This window comes from Crotalus tigris, unplaced genomic scaffold, assembly GCF_016545835.1.
Source record: "Crotalus tigris isolate CLP2741 ecotype Arizona unplaced genomic scaffold, ASM1654583v1 scf7180000018485.2372832, whole genome shotgun sequence".
NCBI classification, from domain to species: Eukaryota; Metazoa; Chordata; class Lepidosauria; order Squamata; family Viperidae; genus Crotalus; species Crotalus tigris.
The window spans coordinates 1,836,123-1,863,903 of NW_024097033.1; the positions used below are offsets into that span (position 1 = coordinate 1,836,123).

At 41.0% G+C, this 27,781-nt stretch overlaps 2 protein-coding genes across 9 annotated transcripts in view; one reads left to right on the top strand and one right to left on the bottom strand.

Annotated features, from left to right (window-relative positions):
• The first annotated feature begins 298 nt into the window (after positions 1–298).
• Positions 299–24,698, top strand: RPE (ribulose-5-phosphate-3-epimerase). Of its 4 annotated transcripts, none has more exons than XM_039352955.1 (6): positions 299–459; positions 8,921–9,000; positions 19,634–19,773; positions 22,079–22,213; positions 22,383–22,469; positions 22,820–24,698. In XM_039352955.1, the coding sequence occupies exons 1-6, from the start codon at positions 338–340 to the stop codon at positions 22,940–22,942; spliced, it is 687 nt and encodes a 228-aa protein (XP_039208889.1). In that variant the 5' UTR covers positions 299–337; the 3' UTR covers positions 22,943–24,698. The 4 variants fall into 4 exon arrangements, with proteins under 4 accessions (XP_039208889.1, XP_039208890.1, XP_039208892.1 ...); XM_039352956.1 differs by having other exon boundaries at positions 317–448; positions 22,820–22,942; XM_039352958.1 differs by lacking the exons at positions 299–459; positions 8,921–9,000 and adding an exon at positions 9,023–11,790 and having other exon boundaries at positions 22,820–22,942.
• The window catches only part of KANSL1L (KAT8 regulatory NSL complex subunit 1 like), a 60,389-nt gene continuing 56,031 nt past the window's right edge, over positions 23,424–27,781 (bottom strand). For 4 of the 5 annotated variants that reach the window (XR_005557865.1, XR_005557864.1, XR_005557866.1 and 1 more), the window contains 2 exons: positions 26,169–26,457; positions 23,424–26,057 (listed from right to left, as the gene is read on the bottom strand). Coding sequence is in view for 1 of the 5 variants with exons in the window: in XM_039352953.1 (XP_039208887.1) it covers positions 26,224–26,457 (234 nt within the window). In the remaining 4 variants the exon portion in view is untranslated. Of the gene's footprint in view, positions 26,458–27,781 lie in introns of all 5 variants that reach the window. The other variant, XM_039352953.1, reaches the window with a different exon arrangement.

Below are 27,781 nucleotides of genomic sequence, written 5' to 3' on the forward strand. Positions count from 1 at the left end.
TAGGGAAAGAACCAGTTCCTTTGTCCTCCCTTCGTCGGGAGCTTCCCGAGGTCTAAACAGTTTGAAAGGCCAAGCAATAACTGGCTCCACATAAGATACTGACCCACAAATCGAGGTTGTTAATTTTCGGGATTCCCCAGTCGAATCAAAGTAGACTAATTAACAGTTAACGTTTGCCAGGTTACCTCCCTTGGCGCCCAGGCGCCCATTTTTAAAGCTACACCTTCCAGGACCAGGAAAACTACATTTCCCACAAAACTCTTTTCTGCGGACTGGCGAAGCCAGAGTTGCTTCCGGGTCGGAATGAGTACCGCTTCTGGGCCTCCGAGAAATAGTTATGGCGTCGGGGTGCCGTATAGGTCCTTCCATTCTGAACAGCGACCTGGCGGCTCTGGGAGCCGAATGCAGGCGCATGGTGGACTGCGGCGCAGACTACCTGCACCTGGATGTAATGGACGGGTAACTCGCACGAGCGCGTGAGACAGGGTCCCTTCCTGGCGGGGGCGGCCGACGCCTGTCATTCGGCTCTCTACCGGAGTACGGTAGATGACGGTTGTGGTGGGCGGGAGGAAAGGGCAAAGAAGTCGCCCTTCTGATTGGCTCTGGGCGGCTTTCCTATTTCTAAATGAACCTTTCCTGGAATAGAACGGAAGGAGGAAAGTGCGGTGTTCTTGTGCAATATTTAACAGCAATAGCGATTAGACTTGTATACCGCTCCATAATACTTTACAGCATTTCAATCAGTCAAACATTATTTATGCTATTTTGTGACTCAAAAAACAAATTCGTGGCATGTTTGAGTGCCAGCAGGTTTATGCTGGGATGGATGGGTGGGGGGGCTGCCTGTACTGTAGCAGCCCTTAGTCACAAGAAGAGCTGCGGAGAGGAGGGGGATCTTGCCAACTGGCCGTTAGTCATGACAGTCGATACTATCATCACTTTATTAGACTTTGACTACTTTGTTTCTAGGAAAGCAGTATTTTGTTAGCAGTGCTTTGTTATGGTGCCTGGAATTTGAGGGAGGATAATGCAAAAAGTACTTCCTGGAAGCATTTTTGCCTTAGAAATACAGGTAGTCCTCACGTTACAAGCTCTTATTCAGCATCTATTCAAAATTATGACAACATTGAGCAAGCAGGACTTAATGAACAGCCTACAAAATTGCAGCCATTGCAGCAATCTGCAGTCACGAGGTCATTATTTGCAACCTTCCTTGCTGGCTTGCCACAGACAGTTGGTAAAGAAGTTGGCAGGATGTTGCAAGTTGCTTCGCCTGCTTTTTCATCCACCCACTCCCTAGTGCCTGCCCACGGCACTCATCCACAGCTCTCACCTACTGGATTACTTTCCTGGGATTCCTGCCTCTTCCCATGTCATGGTCATGTGAAGTCCTTGGTTAACAATCTGCATGGTCCTGGGTTATGATGGCAAGCAGGACTGCTGGATTGCTGTGGCTAAATGAAATAATCATGTGATATTTCACTTTATGACCACCTGCAGCTGGCATACAAAAATTGAAATGCCAACCCTTGCTAAGTCATGTTAACCAATCACAGGAAAGATAGTATGAAAATAGGGCTACAGGTCATCTTTGTATTCAAATGAACTAGTATAAAACAGAAGAACTTTTATTTTTGAAATACCTAGAAAACAAGTTGAATTATTTCATTTTTCATCTAATTTTTTTTAATATATTTTATTGATTTTTTAAAAATAGCAGTCTTTAGTGCTTAGTAAATGTGTTGTCTGGGTTCATATATTTAACAACAGTGGATAGTAATTAATTTCTATACTTTCATAATCAACATATTAACTAGAAATACCTATAGGTCCTGTTTTCGGAACTCTTATTTAAGCTTAGTTTCCCCTCAGTAGCCAAAACATTTATTGTCAGTTATAGTTTTCTAAAAATTGATTACATTTAAGTATCCAAAATATTTCATACATTTAAATCATCCCAGTATTTTTATATTTCCCATATCATCAGGAAAAAAATACTATACTACTTATAAATCTCATTTTTCTTACTGTAAAACCCCTTATTTCCAAAATTTAACTATTCTTTTAACCATATTTAGACAAATGTTTGGTCATATGATATTCCATCTGGTATGTCAAGCCACTTCTCTTAAATCTAGTTCTCACCTGTTCTTATTTAAGCTTAGGGTTTCCTTCAGTATTCAGAACATTTCTTATCACTTATAATTTTCTCCAAGTTGATTACAATTGAATATCCAAAACATTTCATACATTTAAATAATCTCATTATTTTTTACATTTCCCTTAACATAAAACAATACTATACTACTTATAATTCACATCTCTCTTACTATAGAACAGTGGTTCTCAACCTTTCTAATGCCGCGACCCCATAATACAGTTCTCCATGTTGTGGTGACCCCCAACCACTTATACATCACCGGGTGCCAGGGGCGTGGCCAAAGAAAAGGGGGAAAAAAATGGCGGACAGCCTTGTTTGGCGACCCCCGTGAAATGGTCGTTCGACCCCAAATGGGGTCCCGACCCACAGATTGAGAACCACTGCTATAGAACCCATTCGTATCCAAAATGTATTCTTTTAACCATATTCAAACAAGTGTTTAGTCATGTAGATAAGTCAAATCAACTTTCTTGAGCCTGGCTCTTGCCTTCTTCTCTTGTCTAGCAGCTTTCCAAGTCAGTGTGTTCAGCTTGCCATATAATTCTTCCTGTATTTTTATAGGTGTTGTTAAGAATGGAAAAACACATTGAGTAGGGTGCTCTTGAGGAGGAGTTTCGCCCATTTATACTTGTTAAGACGCTTCCACTTTTCTTCTCTCTCAATTTCTCTTTCCATTTTTTGTCTCCCAGACTCTAGTGGTTCTCCTGACAGCTCTATTGTCCATTTTGTCAAATCTTCTTTCTTGTCTTCAGGTTTGTTTTGGTGTTCTGAAAAATGAAATGTCTTTTCTGTTTCCAATAGTATAGCAAGATATTGTAAATTTTTCTTTGTCTTTGTTAAGTTGTGGTTTTCTTCATTTGTAGCCTCCATCTTTGAATCATTTTTCTCTGGTTTTTGTTCTATTATCTGATTTATTTGTTCATTCTTTATCATCATTTTCTGAGAATGTTTTGTGAGCTTAGGTCAAAGATGTGTTCATTTATATCATCAAAATTATTTTTAATCTCTTTATGATTTGAATCCATTGTCGTTTGAATTAGCTGCAACATATTGTACATTTCCTCCTGGAAAATATTTGTTTTATCTTGAAATATTTCTCCTGCAGATCTCTGATGTCCCAGACTGGGGATTTTAGAAAAGAATATTGCATGTGGTTTCTTGCCACTTTTAGTTGTATATGCAACCTCCATTTTCATCAAACCAACCAGTCTTAAATTCCAAACACTATAGTCTTATATATCTCTTATCTTTATAAACAATCCACAATGTTCAGTCATTTAAAAACCATGTAGTAATTTCACTTCTAGGAGAATAGCCAAAAGGTCAGAGTTTTTCTTTCTCTGCAGACTATTCTTAAACTTAAATATCACAGCTCAGTAAGTATTTATAATCAAAGAAGGTCAGCAGTTTTCATAAAGAATTGTATTTCTCATTCTATAATAGATAGCCCAGTATGTTTTCTTTCTTCTATTCCCAGCTGTTCTCTGTTTGGCTAAGAGTCCTTGAGGATCAAAGGGATAAATTGTGCTCTGTTTCTGGGCATCTTGCCAGTTTCTGAGGCAAGACAGCTATAATTCTATACTCTGTTCTACCACTAGATGTCAGTGTCTGTTTATTTTCCAACTTTTAAAATGAAACAATTATTTTCTTGTAATTCTGTCAATATTCTTTTAAGTAGAAAATCTTAACAATTTCCATAATTTTCAGTTTTATCCAAGTTATAGCTTTACCTTGGTCCATTTTCATGTATTTCTGTCCCCTATAAAAATTAAATCGCCGCTTCTGTCTATGGAAGGGTGGAGTTATAGTCCCTTTTCACTTTCAGAGGATTTTTTGCTTCTTGGGGATCTTTTCCAGGAAATCAGTTTCAAAATAGAGAAGATCAATATTCTCACTCAGCTCCAACATGCTGTTCACAGTTGTTCTTAGTTGGTGCTTTTGGACTTCGGATGGCAGTAGCTTGGGCTAGTCACCGGAGTGCAGCTAGCCTTTCTCCTGTTGGGTTGGAGAGCTTCCCCCAGATCAAATGGATCGACTGCCATCGCTCTGTGATCATCGGGGTGCTCCTCCTTCGTCGCTTCTGTGGGACAACATTAGACCCATTAAAGGTCCCCAGGCAGGGCGAAACCAGCTGTGGGGTGCAGAGCTCTGCAATCCTTCGGGCGAGTCGCTACGATGCAAAACTGGAAGTCCTAATATTTTTTATTATTGTATTATATAAAGTCTATAGCTCAGGGAAAATCTACATTATTTTAATTTAGTTTTTAAAAGTTTCCAAACAAAGTAATAAATTAATGTATCTTTATTAGTCAAATATTTTGCTATGTCCCATGCTTAGTAATTTCATACATTGATAAAAGTCCAAATTGTTATACAATTCAAATTCATATCTTTGAATCATATTACTCTTCCCAGAACCATGTCAATAAATTTATGGATATTAAACCAAAACTGGCAATAGAGGCTAAACTCCTATCATATGTTATCACCTCCATCATTTTACATTTTCAATCTAATGGAGTTGACAGCCAACAGTCTTTGTAATGTCCAATAACCAGGAAGAATATTGTGTTCAATTATTCTGTCTGTAAAAAACACAATAACCTTAGGACCCATAACCAGTCTTTCATTTAATAATATGTTATATTATTACAGCTCTTTATTTCAAATAACTATAATATGGTGCCCCCTCTGCTGAGTGTGTAGACAGAAGTGGAGGGGGGGCCGGATGTACTTCCTGGCTCGATTTGAATGTGAGATGTGGCCTGCCGGGAGGGGGGGATGGTGGGAGGGAGACCTGCAGGGTGGGTGGGGAGTTTTCGGGGGTGGAGGTGGGCCGGAACATCCCAGTTATCGTAGGGGGAGGTAGATATGGCGGGAGCCAAGGGGTGGGCCATCTTCGGGGAACAAGGACTTGCTGCATTAGAGCGATTACCTGTTCCGACCCCTTGGACTCTTCTCCAATACCTGGAGAGAGGGGTGTTCAGGACCTGGCCTCAGGTTGCTGCTTCTTAATGCCAGGTCGGTTATTAATAAAGCCCCCCTCATCCGGGGCTTGATACTAGATGAGGAGGCCGACCTGGCATGTATTACTGAGACCTGGCTGGGCCAAGAGGGAGGTGTTCCTCTCTCAGAGATGGGCCCAGACGGGTTTCAGATAATGCACCAACCGTGACTCCAGGGAAGGGGTGGGGGAGTGGAGATTCTTGTCCGAGAATCCCTGAGACCTCGCAGGATCCCAGCCCCAGAGGTTGTTGGGTGTGAGTCCCTTCTCTTGAGGTTGGATTCAAGGGTTCAGTTGGACTTGTTGTTGACATACCTGCCTCCCAGCTATGTGACAACAGCCCTGCCTGAGCTGCTGGAGGGGGTAGCCGGGTTGGCAGTGGAATTCCCCAGGCTTATGGTGCTGGGGGATTTCAATTTGCCGTCACTCGGCGAATCCTCTGGTGTGACTCAGGAGTTCATGGCTTCCATGACAACCATGGACCTGACCCAGATAATTCAGGGTCCGACCCATAGGGGAGGACACACGCTCGACTTGGTATTCCTCTCGGGGCAGTGGAGACGTGATTTCGATTTAAGGGGTATAGTTACTTCTCCCTTGTCATGGTCGGATCACTTCCTGTTGAGGTTAGATTTCTTGGTCCTACTCCCCCACCGCAGGGAGGCAGAACCGATTAGGTGGTTCCACCCCAGGCGTTTAATGGACCCGGAGGGGTTCCAAATAGCGCTTGGGGCTTTTCCTGATTCCCTCCTCCACGAACCGGCTGAGTCCTTGGTTGCTGCTTGGAATAAGGCGGCATCAGGGGCGTTAGACCGGATCGCGCCTTTGCGACCTCTCCGTGATTGTGGATCCCAGAGGGCACCTTGGTTTACCGAGGAGCTACGGGAGATGAAGTGTCAGAAGAAACGTCTAGAGCGACGCTGGAGGGCTAGTAACTCCGAATCCAACCGGACACTAAGAGCCTATATTAGGACTTATTTAGTGGCGATACGAGCGGCAAAATGTTCGCATTTTTCCGCACTTATTGCGTCTGCAGAATCTTGCCCTGCCGCCCTGTTTAGGGTGACCCGTTCCCTACTTAATGTTTGGGAAGCTGGGGAGCCCTTACAGGGTAGAGCGGAGGAATTTGTGCAATTCCTATCAGACAAAATCGCTCGAATTCGGACAGACCTAGACTCCGATTGGGCAGGGCCTTCTGAGATGACTGGGGCAGGTCTTAGCTCAGTTTTATGGGATGAATTTGAGTCTGTGACCGCTGAGGATGTTGACAGAGCGGTGGGAGCAATGAGCACCTCCACTTGTTTATTGGACCCGTGTCCTTCCTGGTTGGTCTCGGCTGCCAAGGAGGTGACACGAGGCTGGCTCCAGGTGTTGATCAACGCTTCGTTGAGGGAGGGGTCTTTCCCGCAATCCCTGAAGGAGGCGGTTGTGAGGCCCCTGCTCAAGAAGCCTACCCTGGACTCGGCTGATTTAAATAACTTCCGTCCAGTCTTCAATCTTCCCTTTGTGGGGAAGGTTGTAGAGAGAGTGGTGGCGCTCCAGCTCCGACGGTCTCTGGATGAAACGGATTATCTAGACCCTTTTCAATCTGGCTTCAGGCCCGGCTTCAGCACAGAAACCGCTTTGGTCGCGCTGATGGATGATCTCTGGCGGGCCCAAGACAGGGGTTATTCCTCTGTCTTGGTGCTACTTGACCTCTCAGCGGCTTTTGATACCATCGATCATGGTATCCTTTTGCGACGACTCGAAGGGGTGGGAGTGGGAGGCACCGTTTTACGGTGGTTCTCCTCCTACCTCTCTGGCCGGTCGCAATCGGTATTGGTGGGAGGGCAGAGGTCAATCCCGAGGCCCCTTGAATGCGGCGTGCAACAGGGGTCGGTCCTCTCTCCCCTCCTATTTAACATTTATATGAAGACGCTGGGTGAGATCATCAGACAGCACGGGGTAAGATTTCATCAGTATGCTGATGATACCCAGTTATATATCTCCTCCCCGAGCGTTCTCAGTGAAGCGGCCGATGTGATGGGCCGTTGCCTCGAAGCCGTGAGGGTCTGGATGGGGGTTAACAGACTCAGGCTCAATCCTGACAAGACCAAGTGGCTTTGGATGTTGCCTCCCAAGGATTATGTCGACTGTCCAGTGTTGACTCTTGCGGGGGAAAATATACCCCCTTCGGAGCGGGTTCGCAACTTGGGTGTCCTCCTTGATCCACAGCTGAATTTGGAATATCAATTGACGGCTGTGGCTGGGAGGACCTTTGCACAAGTTCGCCTGTTGCACCAGTTGCGACCCTACCTGGACCGGGAGGCTCTCCTTACAGTCACTCACGCCCTTGTCACCTCACGTCTGGACTACTGCAACACGCTCTACATGGGGCTACCCTTGAAAAGTATTTGGAGACTACAGTTGGTCCACAATGCAGCCGCGCGAGTGATAGTGGGTTCTCCTCGATACACCCACATTACACCTATCCTCTGTGAGCTGCACTGGTTGTCTATTGGTCTTTGGGTCCAATTCAAGGTGTTGGTCATTACCTTTAAAGCCCTATATGGTTCAGGGCCAGGCTATTTGTGAGACCGCCTACTACCTCATAGTTCCCTACGTCCGGTTAGATCCCACAGGCTGGGCCTCCTTCAGGCCCTGTCGGCCAACCAGTGCCATTTGGCAGGGCCGCGGAGGAGGGCCTTCTCTGTGATGGCGCCCACGCTTTGGAACCAGCTCCCCCCGGAGATTAGGACCGCTCCCACCCTGTTGGTCTTCCGTAAGTACTTAAGACCTGGCTTTTCCGGCAGGCCTGGGGTTTATAAAACCTGACCCCTGGATGACTGTCTTTGCATTGTTTATTTTGTTATGTTTTATGTGTTTTTTATTGTTAGCCGCCCAGAGTCCTTTGGGAGTGGGGCGGCTTATAAATTTTAAAAATAAAATAAAAATAAATAAAATATTCTAATTGCCTGGTAAAAATATTGTCTATTTAGAGTCAATCAAAATGTATTTCAGTACTGATACTTTCTTAGTTTTAGATGCTGCTGATGCATCCAAATTAAACTATGGAATCAGAAGACTTTTTAAATGCGTGTACTGCCTTTCCTCAGTTTAGAGGAAAGATTTCTCTTGCAATAACTTAAATAGTTAAAAATGTAATTGGCAAAAAACTGATGTAAAATATTGATAACCGTTAGCCATGGATTACAAAGGAGAGAGATCTACTATATGTATCTTACAAACAAGTTGCAAAATAATTCCATTAAAAAATCAATGGAATATGAGACTGATGATATATAGAATTAAAATTGTAGATTGTAGCTATATAATATTGTGGACCACTGAAAATAGAAGCAGGGAGTTGCATTTGCAAACTTGTTTGTCAATATGTATTTTAGAATAAAATTCAAACATAGATCTCATTCTGTATGCCCAATCCCATAGGGCGATTGCAGTGGCTTGCAATTCTTCAGTGGTATTCTGCAGGGGGCAATGCAAGGACTCTAAGCTTGCCTCCCCCTCCCCTAGTAACACTTTCCTCCAGTCTAACTGGGATTCCACCACAAGTCCTGGTATGAACAAACGGTTGCCATTGGCTGAAGCTCCTTTCAGTACTAAAGGTCTTTGCTCTCCTGTCATTACAGGCATTTTAGTAATATTTAATCAGTAAATTAAATGCTAGTTAATTATTTAAAATTGTGCATATACTGAAATACTCCAGCAAATATTGTTTCACAACGGATTTATTACTTTTTTCCCCATTTGGATAGGCATTTTGTTCCAAACATAACTTTTGGCCATCCTGTTGTAGAGAGTCTTCGGAAGCAGCTGGGTCAGCAGGCCTTTTTTGGTAAGCTGTTATTCTTTATTAATTTTAGGTTAATTTTAGGCTTGGAATGAATTACATTTGAATTATCCTCTTCTTACTTCAGCATTGTTTTGAGCTGTGGAATTGTGCCTAAGCTGTGGAAGAAAATGCCATCTGAGGGTGTTTAAAGCTTCCAAAAGAATGTGTTAGCATAGCTTCAAGGCCTTACAGGAGCCATGTTATTTGGAAGACTTGGAGGTTGCCTCTGCCTTTTTCTGTATATGGCTTTGCTTCATGAGAACCCAGGGGCTCTTCCCCATGTAGTCACACAAGCAGAAATAGATGAGTCAAAGAAGCTACCTAACCCTTGCAGCAGATGGGCCTCCTTTTGGTAATTTAAGAATAGGTGATTCACTCTCTCTAGCACCCCTTTGAATGTTTTGCAGGTAAGTAAAATAGTACAATCTATTCCTTTGGAACATTAGTGTATATTAGAGATCTCAGCTAATATGTGCTATTGTTATGTATTTAATTTAAAACTGGTGGACGTATTAAGAATTTTCTATGTTACTGTGAAATTTTACACAAGAAAGAGAAGGGCTCAAACAATGCAAATTGTTCTTAAGGTGAAGGGGTTGCAAAAAAGCTAAATTATTTCTATTTAGGAGTCTGCTGTTTATAATCAATATTGTATTTAATATTTTGTTTATTCTGTTAAATATTAATCCAAGGTAAAAAGTATGGTACCAGTCGGCACAACAATCATGAGTGCCCATTTTTAAACCTACCAAGACTTCTTGCCCCTTATTTATTTACACACGCACGTACATATGTATACTTTTTTTAAAACAGATTTTAGGAAAGCAGTATTGCTGCAGCTTCTGACATTCCAGTCTTTCTCTTTCGTAGACTCCATTTTAGAACAGACTTAAAGGAGGGGCAAGTAACCTTTTTTCAAGGAGTAGAATTTTACTATTTTAAAAAAACTTCTGTGCTGCTTTCAGCTGTTTTGATTTTCCATGGATGTGCAGAAATTAAATGATACTAATATGGTGGTTAAAGCTCAGCCTTTCCTTACTTAATGAATAGTGATTACAGCATGATTGATGATATAATTATTTGTTTAAAGTCCATACATTAAAACAGAACAGGAATCAATGGCAAGAAGCTGCTACATTATTGTCTCTACTACCATCATAAACCAATATAGCTATAGAACTGTTTCTTCCTGTTTTTCAGTATCTAAGTTTTAGAAAATGAAACTTTAGACAAGTATTGAAGAACCAAAAATAATTTATTTTTGAATGAGATAGAGATCATGGAATCAACTTAAAAGATAGCATTTTGCTGAGATAGACCACATACAATTTCCTTTGTACATTTTGTTACTTCTGAATTCTACATGTGCTTGTGTGTGTCTCAGTCCTGCTATTGATGATTATGCGAGCAGTATTTTGTCTGGAATCATGCTATGATTCTTAAGAATTGTAATGTTTAGATATTCCAGCTATTATATACTCTGATAGATAAATCTGGATTTCTTCTAGCAAAGAAATTCCCAGCCATCATTACATGAATTTCTCTTCTGTAGAATGAGATTGGAATTTTCCGAGATGTTGACACTGACCTTTTTCATAAAGTTCTTATTTGGTATTACAGCATCTACCTTTATTAAGACAAATTAATATAGTATTGACAATCTTACTTGTTCAAGACAGTTTCTGTCTTAGATTTTTTTTACCTTTTTATTTATTACCCGTTTCTATGCAGCTTTTGCTTGTAATCCATTAACATCATTTTCCCTTTTGTTGATGTGCAATGTTGTCTCTCTTGGTTTTTTTGTAACTTTTATTCTGAATTACCTACCTCCCCAGCTTCAACTTCAATACTAACCTACTTATGGTTATGATAGTATCATAGATGACTTTTACGTAAATAGCACCACCAATATTTTTTACTGTCCTAACATTGTCTGGAAGTATCAGTTTTATTTTTCCTTGTATCTATCATCTATCCTTCTATCATGTCTATCACATCTGTCCGTCTGTCTGTCTATCATCTAGCTGTCTAATTTAGGAACTGCCCATCTCCCTCACAGAAGAACAATATACTGGGCAGTGTACAAATAAAATATTAAAAGCATAACAGGTATATGAAACGTAAAAGAGGCAAGGATTTAAAAGGCGGGGGGGAGGGCTTTCAGGGCACTAAGCAGCCCCATATCTGGAAGGCCACAGAACTGTGTTTTTAATGCCTTTCCAGAAAGCCAGGAGGGTAGAGGCCTACTTCATCTCTGGGGAGGGGGGAGTGTTCCACAGGGCAGGGTCAATGGCAAGAAGACTCTCTGCATTGACCTCACCAGTGGGAGTTCTTTGGCTGACAGGTTCTGCAATATGTCTTCCCTGCTTGACTAAGCGAGACAGGCTGATATAATGGCATGAAGATGGTTCCGCACATAATCTGGTCCCAAATATCTTTGGAAGTTTTTTTCATTGTCTTCCCTGGATGCCACAATGGATGAGCAATCTTTTCCTTCATTGATGGAAAATAATACAATTTTCCATGCTAGAATAATTGAAAATGAAAATTTGATATTCTCTGCTGTTAATTGAAAGTCATTTTCCAGTTTATACAAACTAAGTCATCTTTCCCAATCATCTCAATGCTTCTAGTGTTATTACAGAAGTCTAAACACAGCTGGGAAAAATTCTTATATGTGCTTCTCATTCTGAAGAGACTACAAAATTAATCCAGAAGATTGTACATTAATATTTCAAGAAAAAGGTCCTGAGTTTTGCTATAAATTTAAAACATATGACATTACACGATAAGGTAGGTATCTGGGATCACTGTGCTGAAAAATGTATTTCAACTCAGCTTTTTTTTTGCTGAAGTGTTTCAGAATAAACCAGAGATTCTCTAGCATGACGAGTGGAGAATCCACCAATGGGTTAACTTCATCTTCTGCCCATAGACTAGTCGTCCAATTTTGCTCCGCCTTTCCTTCTGGGACCTCCCTTCCCCAGTCTCGACTAGTCTTGAGCCCGATTAAACTGAATTTCATTGACTCCTGAAGATAAGGTCGTATCTCTTGATTTTCTTGATATACTGACTAATTTGGGGGGGGAATCGCTAGAAAATGAATGGCTGTTCGCTTTCCTTTTCTGCTGTCTGATCGGCTGATTGCAGCACAGCCACAAGGTTGGCTTAAGTCCAGCCGATAGCTGGACAAAGAGCAGACGCCATTTTCCGGTCACCAAGTGTGACCCTGGGCAAAAGGGGGAAGCATTCCTCCTCCTCCTTCCATTTCACCCCTCCCGCAGGGATTTCCAGCCACAAGAGGAGAGCTTCCCACTAGCCAGCTGATCCGCGGGTAAATTTAAACCTCCCGCAGTTCTTACGGCAGCCTGTGAGCCGCGGAGGGCTAACTGAGCACTTGCAAGCTTTCCTTCTGAAACTCGCCGAATCACCCGAGGATCAGCTGGTCTGCAGAGAGCCTTTAAACTCTGCGACTCTCTCCCGAAGATCAGCTGGTCCGTGGAGAGTTGCAGCTTTGTGGCTTAATTGAAGCTCCTCCATCCGGTAGAGAGCTAGTTTTCAAACGTTACCTGATTTGGCTCTGTTTTCAGACGCAAATGCAAACGGAGTTTAGCAGCCTCCAGGGAGCCCGGCAGAGCTGCAAAGGCAGAATAGCTAACTCCATGTGGCCTGAGGCCAGGGAATCGGAGCCCTGCTGAGCTGCACAGGCAGAATACACAAACGGAGTTCAGCAGCCTCCAGGGAGCTCAGCTGAGCTGCACAGGCAGAATAGCTACCTCCACGTGGTCTGAGGCCAGGGAATCGGAGTCAGACTTCCTTCTTCCTAGCCATACCAATTATCTTCATCTTCATCATCATCATCATCATCATAAACTGATAAAGACTTAAATCAGTTATCAATTAATCTTGAATTAGGCTGAACTGAGAATCCCCTTCAGCCTTATAAATGGCAGATACAAACACAGCCCAAACAGTGCAGGAACCTTCCATCAGCAGCCCTCCTGCTTGTAAGAGACAGAGATCCTCCAAACAGGAAGTGGCTGGCAAGATCAAAGCCAAGGTAATCTCTGCAAAAAGGCCTTCCAAAGCTGCGGATAGAGAGGCTAAGCGACGACACCAGGCCCTAGAGCAGTGGTTCTCAACCTGTGGGTCGGGACCCCATTTGGGGTCGAATGACCATTTCATGGGGGTCACCAAACCATGCTGTCTGCCATTTTTTCCCTTTTCCCTAGCTGTCCTCCCTCTTATTGGTGGCCACACCCACTTGGGGGTCACCACAACATGGGGAACTATATTATGGGGTCACGGCATTAGAAAGGTTGAGAATCACTGCCCTAGAGAAACAATTTTCTCGAGCTGAAAGGAGGCAAAATTCCACTGAAGACGAATTAGAGCCACCCAATTACAGGGAGGAGGAAATATTTGGCCCAAGGAAGCCTAGTCAGGACCATCTGGAAGCAGAGGCCGATATGGAACAAGGGAATGGATCTCCCCTAAGCGAGGGGCCTGGAGATCTGGGTTCAGAATCAGGCACCCATCGCTCAGACATTCATGGAGCAATGTCTTCAGAGCACCTACAATCCCTGATATCTCAGGCTGTCGTACAGGCCATGGCCTCCTCAATGCACCATTGTTCCAGAACAGGGTCTGTGGCTTCAAGGGGCGGTTCCCTTTCCCAAGAGGAGGCCTCTGTATACCAAGACTCTTATTTTCTCCTCTAGGTCCTCCAGAGGCAGGAGGGCTCCTGTGGAGGACTACAAGCTGACAGACCAGAAGCTGTCCAATGAAGAGGATATATCTCCAGATCCTCCTTCATTTGTGGGCCTCTTTAACCCATCCTTATTCAAGACACTGCTGCACAAGGCCAGCAGCACCGCAAAGATTGAGAGGCCTCCGATTCCGCAGAAAGGACCTTCCACTGGTCTCTCAACCAGTAAGGTCACAAACAACAAGGTGTTCTTACAGCCCACTTATACCCAACATTTTGTTCCCTGCCCACCTCTCTTCTTTGATTCTGTTCAAAACAATATGGGGGCACCGGGTTCCTTCCTCCCAATGGGGGGGGGGGCAGACAAGAAAATGTTCAACATAGACCCGGCGCTATCAGAGATAATAGAAGTGCCGACAGTAGATGAACCCATTGCAACCCTTTTTTCTCCACCCTCGATAGCCGGGGATGCAGCGGAGGCCCTGAAATCAGAGGACAAGATGGACCTCATCTTCCGCAAGGCACACCAGGCCTCAGCGTGGGCAATCAAGGCAGACATCACTACGTCCTTTTTTGCCAGGACATCTCTTCTTTGGCTGCGCCAACTCCAGTCGAGTATTCCCCTAGTGGCGGAGAAAACTCACCAGAATTTAAGAAGGTTAGTGGCGGCAGTGGAGCTCATGTCGATTCCTTCTTACACGCAACCAATTTCTCTGCCAGAGCAATAGCGTACAACACTGGTGCACGCAGATTGCTATGGCTCAAACATTGGAGAGCGGACATGAAGGCTAAGTAGCATTTAGCGGCGGCACCTATAAGGGCGGCTGGCTCTTTGGCGTGGCGCTTGACCCTTATCTAATTGAAAATAAGGACAAACACAAGATCCTGGCCCACCTGACAAAGAGGACAGAGAGGAGAGCTCCCTCCTATTCCTGCAGACCGTCCTTCCGACCTGATGCAGGCATGGATCAAGGGGCCTTTTCCCATCCTTATCGACCTAGATCGGACTGTCAAGGTGAGAAACAATAACAGGGACAGGTTCAGACAACAGGCCCAAGCAAGGTGGCCCTTTCGAGGAGCTGGGGGGCGTCCCTACCGGAGATCCAAGTGACGGCCCGGGGGGCTCCCCCATTGGTGGCGGGCTATCCCTTTTTGCTCACAAATGGTAAGCCATCACCACGGACCTCTGGGTCCTAAATACCATCAGATTCGGCCTATCTCTAGAATTCCTCTTGATACCCCCCGAACCAGTTCGTTCCTTGCCCATTTCCAAAAGATCTGGTCAAGAAGAACCTCACCAAGGAGACCATCCAACACCTCCTGGACATTCAGGCTATAGAACTGGTAGAAAGAGGTCAGTGGGGACAAGGATTCTATTCCATCCTATTCATAGTCCCAAAGAATTCGGTGTGTGTGTGTGTGTGTGTGTGTGTGTGTGTGTAGAGCAACACTAGACCTAAAGAGTCTGAACAGACACCTGGAGTACAAAAAATTCAAAATGTAAACCTTTCACTCGATATTAGCAAGCATCAGGAAGGGGGACCTTCTGACGTCCATAGATCTGACGGAGGCCTACCTTCACATTCCCATACTTCCGGACCACCGGAGGTTCCTCAGGTTCTACCACACGGGTCAACACTTCCTATACAGGGCCCTACCTTTTGGACTTTCTTCAGCTCCCAGGGTGTTCAGAAAGATATTGGCAACAATCGCCATGCACTTGAGAACAATTCCGGTGCACATCCAATGCTATCTGGACGACATTCTCATCCAATCCTCCTCGGTCCAGACAGCACAGTCAGACCTGGCACTGACTCTGAAAACCGTTCAAGACCACGGGTTCTCAGTAAATTTTCAGAAGAGTCAGACTGTTTCCTTACTGTCTTCTTCATCTGGGAGCGGTCATAGACACACAAAAATGCACAGTCCATCTCTCTCAGGACCGTCAACGCAGCATTCGAATCCTGGTCAGGCTTATCTGAAGGAAGCGATCCTCAATGCTGGCTACACTCTCACAGCTGCTAGCAAAGATAGTGTCATGCCTCACAATCGTACCTTGGGCAAGGCTACACTCCAGAGAGCTCCAGTGGTTCCTACTTCCGTTTCAAAGAGTGGGAATAGGCTCGTTAAACCGAAGAGTGAAGGTGCCACCAAAGTCCTGAGGTCGCTCCAGTGGTGGTCCTCCCCAGCGATGGGGAAGGGACACTTGTTCAGGGAAGCCAACCGAGTCACCCTTACACCCTGTTCGGCTGGGGAGCACACCTGCAATCACAGCTAGCACAGGGTCAATGGTCAAAGAAAGACCTAAAGCACAACATAAACTGGCTAGAACTCAGAGCCATACACCTGGCCCTCTGTCACTTCCGCAGCACAGTGGCACATCGACACGTGCTCATACTCACGGACGTGGCGGCCAAAGCGCATGTCAACCAACGAGGCACGCGATCCAGGGCCCTCATGAACGAAGCACAAGCGCTGGGAACCTGGGCAGAAAACAACCTAGCCTCCATCAAGGCTGAGCACATTTCAGGAGATGCCAATCGCCAGGCAGACTTCCTGAGCAGGACAACGATAGACCACTCAGAGTGGAGCTTGCACCCTGCTCTCTTCAGAGAGGCAGCAGAGATATTCAGCAATCCAGTGTTGGACCTATTTGTCAGTCCAAAGAATACTCAGCTTCCGAGGTTCTTCTCTCGTTTTTCGACACCAGGAGCAGAGAGAGCGGATGCACTCTGAGGCCACTGGCCGAAAGGACTGCTGTATACATTCCCACCTCTTCCTCTGATACAAGCAACCATCAGGAAGATATTGCAGGAACAGGCGGAGGTGATACTCATTGCACCGCACTGGCCAAGACAGCCATGGTTTGCTGATCTCGTAAACCTATCTACATCTCCACCGTGGAGGATTCCACACGACCAAATTTCCCTCAGCCAGGGGTCCCTGCTACATCCAGACCCACAGTGGCTCCAATTGACCGCCTGGCGCTTGAGCGGAGTCTCCTAGAGAGAGACAACTTCTCACAAAGAGTCATTAGGACTGTCCAAGCCTCTAGAAGGCCTACAACTAACAGGATCTATGATTCCACTTGGAAAAATTATTGCAGTTGGTTCAACAGGCAACAACTAGACCCATGTAACATCTCTATCCCAGATATCTTAAGACTACTTAGCAGAGTGTCTGGATAGGGGGTTAGCACCCAATACAATTCGTAGACAGGTGACTGCCCTATCAACCATTCTTACCTACAGCAACTCCGAAACTCTAGCCAGATACCCAGTGGTGCAATCCTTTGTAAAGGGCACATCTAACAGTAGGCCACCTGTAGTACACAGATACCCCTCCTGGGATCTACCTAAGGTCCTACAGGCCATAACCTTACCTCCATTTGAGCCTGTCAGGATCTGTGACCTATAGTACCTGACCCTTAAGGTCGCCTTCTTAGTCACTGTTACCTCAGCAAGACGCATCTAGCAACTAGCAGCCCTGTCAGTGAGGGAGGACCTTTGTACCTTCCACACGGACAGGATGGTGTTACGTTTGGACCCCTCCTTCATTCCAAAGGTCAATTCCCTATTCCACAGAGCACAGGAGGTGGTGCTACCAAACTTTTGCCCCGAACCATCCCATGAACTGGAGCGCAAGTGGCACACCTTAGATGTTTGCAGAGCTTTAAAGCACTACATCAAGCGAACGGTACCCTTCCATAAATTGTAAGCACTGTTTGTCTCCTTCCATTCACACACAAGAGGTCGGAGGGTCACTGCATCCACAATCGGTAGATGGATTAGAAGGTGTATAGTGGAGGCATACAGGGGACAGTCCTTGACGGTCCCCAGACAAATCATCATACATTCCACACGCAGTGCTGCAACCTCAGCAGCATGGGCAACTCAGGCTTCGATTGAAGAAATATGTAGAGCGGCGACGTGGACATCGCCTTCCCCTTTTATAAGACACTACAAATTAGACAGATTCGCATCTGCGGAAGCCTCCTTTGGCAGGAGGGTACTCCAGTGCATAGTATCAGAGAGTGGGACACCGGCCCAGACTGCATCCCACCACAAGGACAGTGAGGCTTTGGTATGTCCCATTGGTGAATTCTCCACTTGTCATGCTGGAGAAGGGGTGTTGGTCTTACCTGAACGCCTTTTCTCAGCATGACGATGGAGAATCCACTCCCACCCTTGAGGCCAGTCAGGTCCTGTGAGGGGAGAGGATGGAGTCAACCCAAGAAAACATAGCCAAACAGCTTTCACCTCGTCGAGACTGGGGAAGGGAGGTCCCAGGAGGAAAGGCGGAGCAAAATTAGACGACTAGTCTATGGGCAGATGACAAAGTTAACCCATTGGTGGATTCTTCATTGTCATGCTGAGAAAAGGCGTTCAGGTAAGACCATTGTGCACATTCTATCACAGAACTTTTCAACCCTTTATATTTTAAATCTGTCAAATTACTCTGGAAAAATCACTGGTTCCTACAGTATGAAATCAGTGTGGTTAATTATTTTAATTGTTTTGATAGCTTTTTGTGGTCTTTGTTTTTAGTTAATTACATGATTTTTTAAATTTTAATTTCATGACTCACCCAGTTATATGTGTAGGATAGGTGGTTGTATAATTGAAATAAATAAATTAAAATCTTCTCTTTGTGTTCCATAGATTTACAGAACTTCTGTTACTGTATTTAAAACTCAATGTATCAATTTAATAATATTAAATACAAGTAATTTTATTATGATGGCAAAATAATAAAGGCTAAGACTGAATAGTGTTTTCCACAATGGCAAAAGTTGTCTTCTAAGTCCAGACCAAAAATGAGATGCATCCAAACATTTCATACATGTTACACTATGCCCCATCTCTAACGTTATCCATATGAGGATATTCTTCACAATAGAGCTTCTGCCTTGTAAATAGTCTGATACTGAACCATGATGAAAAGCATGATGGTCAAAGTAATCTGGCAGTAAAGTGTTTACTATTGGAAAATGGAAGAAGACCATCTATGTAGATCTGGTAACAGAAGAGCCACTTTTTGCTTGATACCAACTGTCCTGCTATAGGACTGTCACTTCCCATCAGGCTGTGCCTCTATGATCAGTTATTGTTTGGCTGTCAGAATGAATGAATGAAATGTGAAATATTGTCTTGTGAACAAAGTAACATTAGGAGTCCACAAGGCAACAGTAAGCGGCTGCCATGACCTGTGAAGGTAGTGCCTCCTGCCAGAACCCAACCAGACTATATGCTTGCTACTGCCTGAGCACTGCAAGCTGGAAGCCAGGGTTGGGGGGGGAGCTAGAAAAAAACAGAGGAGAGGACTTGCTTCAACGGTAAGCCCACCTCCACTTCTTAGGAGAGCCAGCCTTATTGCTCTAGTGAGTACTGGGGTTTTTGCTGGTCAGGACTGCTTGGACAAGAGGAAGAAGCCATCAGTTGATGTGGTAAGGGATTCCTCTCACTAAATGGCATGCCAGTGGCACAAGCAAGGGTTGTGAGCAGCTTCAGTAGCAACAAAACAGGGTACCAGGTGAACAACTGCTTTGAGGGTCAATGTGATACAGTCAAGGCTAATCATTGCCCTGTCAGAAACTTCTCATGAATAAGACAGCAACACTTGAAAGGATAGGTGAAAAGCATATTAACAAGGTTTTTCTTGAATTTAAGGTATTACCATAGTCATGCGGTATAATCCCCTAAACAGATTGAAATGTTAGTATTTGAGGGAAAGAGCCTACTAGATATGTATTTGGGTACCGAGTGCTAAAAGCTTACCTCTGGGTCCTATCCTTATATCTTTTATATCCTAAAACCAAGCCAGACAATGTTTTATAAATTGGGACTGTCCTCGGGTTTAGTGATTTGGAAAATATGCAGTCCAGTATTTTGTGCTTCTGATTTTTTTTTTTTTTTTTGTTCTTTCTAGATATGCATATGATGGTTGCTAAACCAGAACAGTGGGTAAAACCTATGGCTGTAGCTGGTGCAAATCAGTATACCTTTCATATAGAAGCTACCGACAATGCAGGAGCCCTCATCAAAGATATAAGAGAAAATGGAATGAAGGTGAGAGGTTTGGAATTGATAGAATTTAGTAATTCCTCTTTTCAACTAATGGTTAGCACCCGCTTGGGGTTAGGTAGGGGTCAATGGAGTTCAAGGGAAGGGGGGGGGTGGACTTAGTTCTGTTGTAGTTACACACAGATTCTAAGGTGATCCTTATTTTAATTCCACTCCCAGATTCTGCTACTCTTTCTCCTACATTGTATCTCTTATTCCTTTAAAATACCAAAGAAATGTACAAAGTATTACAGAAATCTGATTTTTTTTCCTTCTGTTCAGTTGTATCCAATTCTGGAGACAGCTTGGACAAGTCCCTGCAGTTTTCTTGGCAATATTTTTCAGAAGTGGTTTTCCATTGCCTTCTTCCTAAGAAAGTAATGGCTCAAGGTCACCCAAAGTGACTGGTTTTGTGCCCAAGACAAAACTAGAACTCATAGTCTCCTGATTTCTCATCTGATGTCTTAACCACTATAACAAATTGGCTATTAAGGTGTTACAGTTCAGTAAAATAATCCTTAACCTCACATATCTCTGTATGTCACATTAGATCTTCTATATTCTAGGACAGTGTTTCCTGTATTGTGGCTGATAGCCACACTTTATTTTTCTAATTGCCTTCATTACGTTAATGTGGGAAATACTGTTCTAAATATTTTCTAATTGATAGGAATTAAAGCTCAGACTAGAAACCATGCAGAAAAAAGAATACTACACTCTACCCCAAGAAAGTAATTCAGCATTTTTGTATTTGATGTGATTGAGTTCTTAGATATATCTAATGGCAAACATGGGGCAGAATAACTTGAATCTTAGAGGCTGTGCTTAGAAAGAGACACGGCAGAGCTATGATGTTGGATGCTTTGTACTGACAGGTGCTTTCAAATATTTTTTTGGTAACACAGTAGGAATTATTATGTTACATTGTTTAAAAAGTATTGTAAAGAATATATTTAGGATTATAGTTTAGGATATGGGCAACCATAGTCATATGTATGCATATGGGGTTATATACCCATATATACCCTAGACCTGTTCCCCTACTTCTAAACTATCAGCTCAACTAAATTTGATAAGGTAGATTATTTCCTATATTCATTGTGCTATTTACTTGTTTCTGACTTGCTAATGTTTTGTTCTCTTTGGAACAAAAGAGCTCCATTCAAAATGTTCATTGGACAGTTTTAACTACCAGTTTTCCTGCAGAAACTTCCTCAAAACATTTTGAGTGTTTTCTGTTTGAATGGAATAAACACTTGAAACTTTTCAATGTCCCATCATTTGCAGTAACTCAAGCCTTTTACTTTTCTCCCCAGTTGCACAAATGTAAATGAACAGTGTAGTCTCTGCTTATTGCTATTTACCATCTGACTTATAAAAAGTTGGAAGACAGTGATTTTGCATATCTCATTAACAGCCACAGAATTAAATCCAACAGAGCAGACAGCATTAGAATCACTTTAACTCAACTCATAACTTAGCAACTGCAACAAAACACTTCTCTATCTGTGAAAAATATACATCAGTATAATTTTGCATATGTACCCTCACAGCAGTACCTGTAACACATATACGTTATATATTGTATACTTTGGAATCTGAATTTTTGAAAAAGGAATCTCAACAGAGTATTCTAGAATGTTACACCTGCTTATACAAAACATCTCACCCTGATTCCTATTCTCCTCTTAGCTAACTCCAGCCCATAGGAGCAAAGATGAAGCTAATTTACTCCATGTCTGTATGGTCTGAAAAGTTTAGAAGGAACTCCCACCGTTACAAATGTCAAGACACTCAAAGCAACATATACTGATCCTCTCCCCCATTTTGTCTTAAACTTAAAACAGTGGATTTTTTCTTTGAGCTCAAACACTAAAATACTTTGAAATTAGACACTTTGCACATACATACCAATCACTATAATGGGTGCTTAATGAATGCTGTTTAATCACAACTTTAAGACCAATGCATCCATACGCATATTAAGCAAACATTAGCTTAGTACAGGGGTATCAAACTGCCGGCCTGTGGGCCGGACGCGTCATCCAGAAGCCACGCCCACCTCGTTGGCGGCAATGGCAAAAATGTCCCGATACGACTCACAACATCACGTGACGTCGCGAGTTTGACATGTCTGGCTTAGTGGATTTACATTGTAAGTAATCTTTTTCTTCACCATTGAAAAATGTTTATTTGGCAGAACTTTTTTACTAATATCTGGTGGGAATCAATTTGAATCTTTTTGTTTCTTTTCTAAAAGAAAGATTCAGGATACAAGTTGTTTTAATATTTTGGTCCTTTTCTTCTTTAGGTTGGTTTGGCTATCAAACCAGGAACCACAGTAGATTTTTTAGCACCATGGGCCAATCAGATAGATATGGCTTTAGTTATGACAGTGGAACCTGGTTTTGGTGGACAAACGTTCATGGAAGATATGATGCCAAAGGTAAGTTTGCAAATTATTTCAAAAATCCCAGTATTATGAAAAAGTAATGGGAACAAACATTTTAACTGAGAATCTTCATACTATACATTGATGTCTAATTTTGCATATTTTGAGAAAAATAATTACTGCTCCTATTAATTGAAGTTGTTCTTTCTGCATTGCTAACTAGGTTCACTGGCTGAGAACCCAGTTTCCTTCTTTGGATATTGAAGTAGATGGTGGTGTAGGGCCAGACACTATACATAAATGCGCAGAGGTAAGACTAAGAGACAGTCCACGTTAAATGAAAAATTGTAATCATTGGAATTTGTTATGCCTAGGTAATCCAGTTTTTTAAATCTCAGTTTAATATTTTTTTTTCATTCTGATTAAATATAGAAGTAAGTTTTTCGAAAAACATTTGAGTATTTATTTGGTACTTTTGACAGCCCTTGATGTTTCTTGCTAATTAGGAGTAACAAGAAAAGTATAATTAAAGGTGCTGATCTGGCTAACTGCTGTTTGTTTCTGTTAGAATGTATACATTATATTTCACAATTTTCTATAATTAATTGTTGCATGTTTATTTTAAAAATTCTAATGCAGTGTCATGGGATTTGCTTTTAGGCAGGTGCAAATATGATTGTATCTGGGAGTGCTATAATGAAGAGTGACGACCCTAGAGCTGTGATTAACCTTCTGAGGAATGTCTGTTGTGAAGCTGCTCAAAAGCGTTCTCTTGATCGGTAAAATCGGGTGGCAACCGAATGGGTTGCATTTTATTGTTCTTGTGGGTGGGTTGGAATACCATTGTGAAATAAAACAGGACATCAAGTTTGAAGTCTCATTTTATGCCCAAAAAACTAAGCACAATACATAGTAAGAGTGTCTTGTAATCTTGGAGAAAACGTTTCTTGTTTGCTCCTTTATTTCATGCAACAGTTTGTCATTGAAAAGCTTTTTAAAATTTTTTTAAATACAAATGTGGTAATTCCTTAAAATAAAATGCTAGATAATAAGCCCTTGAATTGGAAAAGTTGAAGGGTGACTTGGCCTTGATAAACAATTATAGCTCCAATCCACTTTAAGAATAAAAATGGGAGGATAAATATGAGAAATGGAAATAATGGAGCAGGAAATCTGCTTCAATGTTCTGAATATGAAAATAACAGCAAAAGTTGCAAACTGTTAAAAAAATAAGATCATGGATATAAAATCTGTAAAACTTTTAAAAATTGTCATCAATTGTAACTGTTACAATGACAGAAGGAAAAACTATTAAATACTTGGAAAGTAATTTACATTAAATGTAGTTATCTTCTTGGAATCCACCCAATTCTTGGTTGTACCCTCAGCCTGAAAAAAAATGCATATCTGGGCTTTGAAGCAATGTTAATTATCATTCAGCTTGTATAAGTTACTTGCAAATTGAAAATAATTTGTTTCTTCTATATATGCACATATGCACATTCTTTTTGATACCCAATTTATACAGATGTTTCAGAAATTTCATTGTAGATGTATAGTTCATACTATAAAAGTAGTTAAGGAAATTTTATGATTTGGTGCCTGTCAAATGCCTTTTGAATGAAAAACAGTCTTCCAGTCAAAATTGGCACATCAAATTACAACATTTCTATCATTTTCTTAAGACAAATAGGATAATGAAGACAAATATTGCAATTCTCTTTTCAGTGGAATGTTTGACATTAATTTTTTTAATTGGCTTTATTGAAAATATGTTTTGAAATTTAAAAAAAAAACTTGGTCTATTTCCTGCCCTTTTCATGCTGAAAAAACAGAGGGAGACAATATTAAAGAACAGGGATGTACAGATCTTTTTTTTAAAAAAACAAAATGTTGATAACTGTATCTCCATTTGCATGAAGAATAAGCTGAAGAGTATAAAAACAAGAAAATATATAGAGCCTTTTTCTGTTGTCCAATTGTATTAAAATAAATATTTTTTACTCCAGGTCTGGGCAGATAAGGTGGTTAAATGCATACTTTTTGCTGTTTTGGGAATTGATAGCAAACTTTTAGGGGTTCTGGCTCTGTTTATCTAATCTGCAAAGGCTGCAATCTTTTGGCTAAGATTTGACTAAGAGTAAGCCCTATTGAATTCAACAGAATATTTAATAAAACAATAAATTTGACTAAGAAATTTTGCGGATGTTAAGAATAATACAATATAATTGTTTACATAGATCTTTAAATTCATTTAAAATAACTAAGTAGAAGTTAGCAGACATACAACAGGCATCTATAATAGACCAAAGCAATATATGTATGAATTGCATCTCCTTCACTTGTCATCAACTGTAAGAATAGATATTCACAAGAAATTTATTACTATGAAAAAAGTAACTTACCAGAAAAAAGAATTTCATCTTTCAAATGATCAAAGCCCACCATTTAGCTCATTGTAATAAAGATGTAAGTCATAATAAGCTCTGTTTTAAGAGTGAAAATCAAATCAATAAAATAAAAATCCTTTTTTAAAGAATGCATGTTTTCATTTTTCACATTCTGGCTGGACACTCATATATTAGAAGTCACTGTAATTTATATATTAAAAAGAAATGTAAGATGATAAACCAGAAATAAGGTTGACCAACAAAAATACAGACTTCAGTTTTGGAAAGCAAATCAGAGGGGAAAAAATGTCGTTTCATATTCATCACAATTATGTAAAACATTTGATGCCAAGCCAACAGTATCTCCCAATCATGATTTGTCATAATTAAATACAAAATACTAAAGGGATATTATATTTATGTTCATTTTTTGTTACACAATTCAATCCATTAACATCACACTGTAGTATAGAGAAATAACTTTTAATTTTAAAACCTTGCATTGAAAATTGGTATATCAGGCAAGATTCAAAGTTAATTTTCTGGACAAAATATTTAAAAAACTAAAACCAAAATATACAGGAAACTACAATCTAACATAGGCTGTAGTGTGAAAATGCAACTTAACATTTTTATATTAGCCAGTGTACTTCTAATCTGCTGGGACAATGGGACACTAAAATTTGGCCATCTATCCATTAAAGCTAACTTTGGGAAATGATAGTTTTAAAAAGCATACTTAAAATCATATGTTAATAAAAACCATCAATAGTTCCTCACAGAAGAGCTATCTTGAATTGTTATCAGTAAATGCACACAACAATCCTGTGCAATATCTATTCACCTAGCATCCCTGGTGGATACATGTAACATTGTAATGCAGCATTTTGAAATTTGAATGAGAACTTTTTCATCTGTCTTCTCATTACCTAAAACAGCTATTTTGTCTTGCTCATAATGCTTATATTTAAATGTCCTTTTTTCCATATATATTTAAAGTTTCTAAGATACAAAAATGGATGCTCATAATCCGCTGATTGTAACACATACATAGTATTTGTAGGGATACAAAAAGAGTTAAATAAGTATAAATACTGCTAAATGCAATAAAATATTAGATTCCCTTACTTCAAAAATCTGAATTTCTCAGATACTTCTATTACTTACCTTTAAAATAATGGCGGTGAGGGAGAAATCCATTGAAGTAGAGAAAATTAAATCATTTAAGCTGACTTTATCTCATCTGTAGTTTTAACTTGTCTAGCCTAATGAATTCAAATATATGATCTATTAATAAATTTATAAATTTTTTTACCACTTGCTAAATGCAAAGATATATTTTGCTGCACTGCAATAACTAGACACTTTGCATATTTGATCAAGATGGGACGGTGATTTGAGGTTACAGTTTAAGAGCATCCATTTTTCACATCAAGTATGTTAGTCTACCGGACAAAAAACATTCTTGGAATTCAGATAAATAAATAGCTCTTGCATTCTCATCCTGCCTGTAAAAAAAGTAAAAAAATATATTGTAATTATTATTATGACGAAAATTATTGCTTGCATGGAATATATGAAAAATTATTGCTTGCATGAAATATATGAAAATATATTACCTTACATCTTCCTTCAGTTTGATTTACTGTCCTAAATAAGCAACTTTACTCTCTGTCACGTCTGTTTTCTTCCCAAGTAAATTTGGTGGTTTTCCACTTCAGAGATAGAACTCTCCTTTTGTGACTGGTTATCATTCAGAAAACTAAAGGCAGTGTATGGGTTATGGTCAGAGTCTCTAAGAACAGACATATTTGAACATTCTTGATGAGCTGCTAGCTGACGCTGGGGTATTAAAGTTTCTACTTCTTCATTTTTTAGTGGAAAAGCCCGACGTTCCCAGAGAAGAGTCTGGCAGAGATGAAGGATAAAATAAAAGGCATTGAAAACAAACTTTTATCAAAGCATGTGTCTTACCACTATTTTTAAGATTAGTCACCCCCCCTCCGGATAGGAAGAGGGAATCCTCTTAATTTTTCAACAGATGTTGGAAAGGAAAGAGTAAGAAATGCAAATGGCTGCAGATATTACTGCTGTACTAACTGGATGCCCTGGAAAAAAAAAGAAACTACTATGGTGAGGCTGCCTGTAAGCCTTTTATAATGCTTAAGTAAGTTATTATAAAATAATAACTTGACTCTTCTTCCCTATCCTAATCTTGCTGGATGGGTGGGATATAAATTTGATAAAGTTGTGGTTATTAACCAATTGCTTCTTCCCCTTTCCTATCTGTATCCAATTTTGTTTCCTCCCCCTCTCTTCCCTACCCTTCATCTCATCATCCCCTTTTCATTCCGTTATCCCCACCTCACCTCCTTTTTCTGTATCTGCCAGAATGGAAAGGAAGATGTGCTTGTGTATGTAAAAGAAAGAGGAAAAATATGGCTACATACACTGGAGATCAATTCATTTTTATAAGTGGTATTTTTTCTACAGGCATCAATTTAATTAGAAACAAACTGTGATTCTCTCATTAGTTGTAGGAAGTTGTTTCAAGACCACATTCATATTCAAGTTTTTTACATATGCACATTATGAAGGAAGAAAGGAATCTCCAAAAATGATTTCAACTGAAATTAGTAACTAGGTGACAAGGAAGAAAGCTGGGCACTGAGGAGTTTTTACTTTTAAGCAGTAAAATTTCAAGTTTAGTTTTGGAGTAAATATGCTATATATGTTGTACAAAATATTTGAAACAATTCTTAATTCTGATACTGGAAGCTCTAAAGCTCTAAAATCACATCATTCACATCAACAGAAAAATTTACACAATGACAAAATAGGCCAGTTTTATTTAGAAAGTTTAATTAAACAGATTGGGGAAGCCTCATGCAATATAGTCTTACACACTACACCCAAATAAATAAATTATTGCAATGAAACAAATATGTATTGAATTGCACTTCTTCAATGCAATACTGTCTACTGAAAATTAATCTCACTGCGTTCACCTGGATGGTGTGTGTATGTGTGTATATTTTTCCAACTAAGTCTTATAGCTAAAAAAAAAGCATTATTAGGAGGTTTACATAAAACAAAGTATTCGGGTATATTAAAAATGCTTTAATGAACGACAACAAAACACTTTATAACAAATGATCTAAGCAGGATTGCTAAGTAGCTCAGTTTGGTCCTTTTAACTGCTCTTCAGTAAACTCAATAATTAAATCCTTAT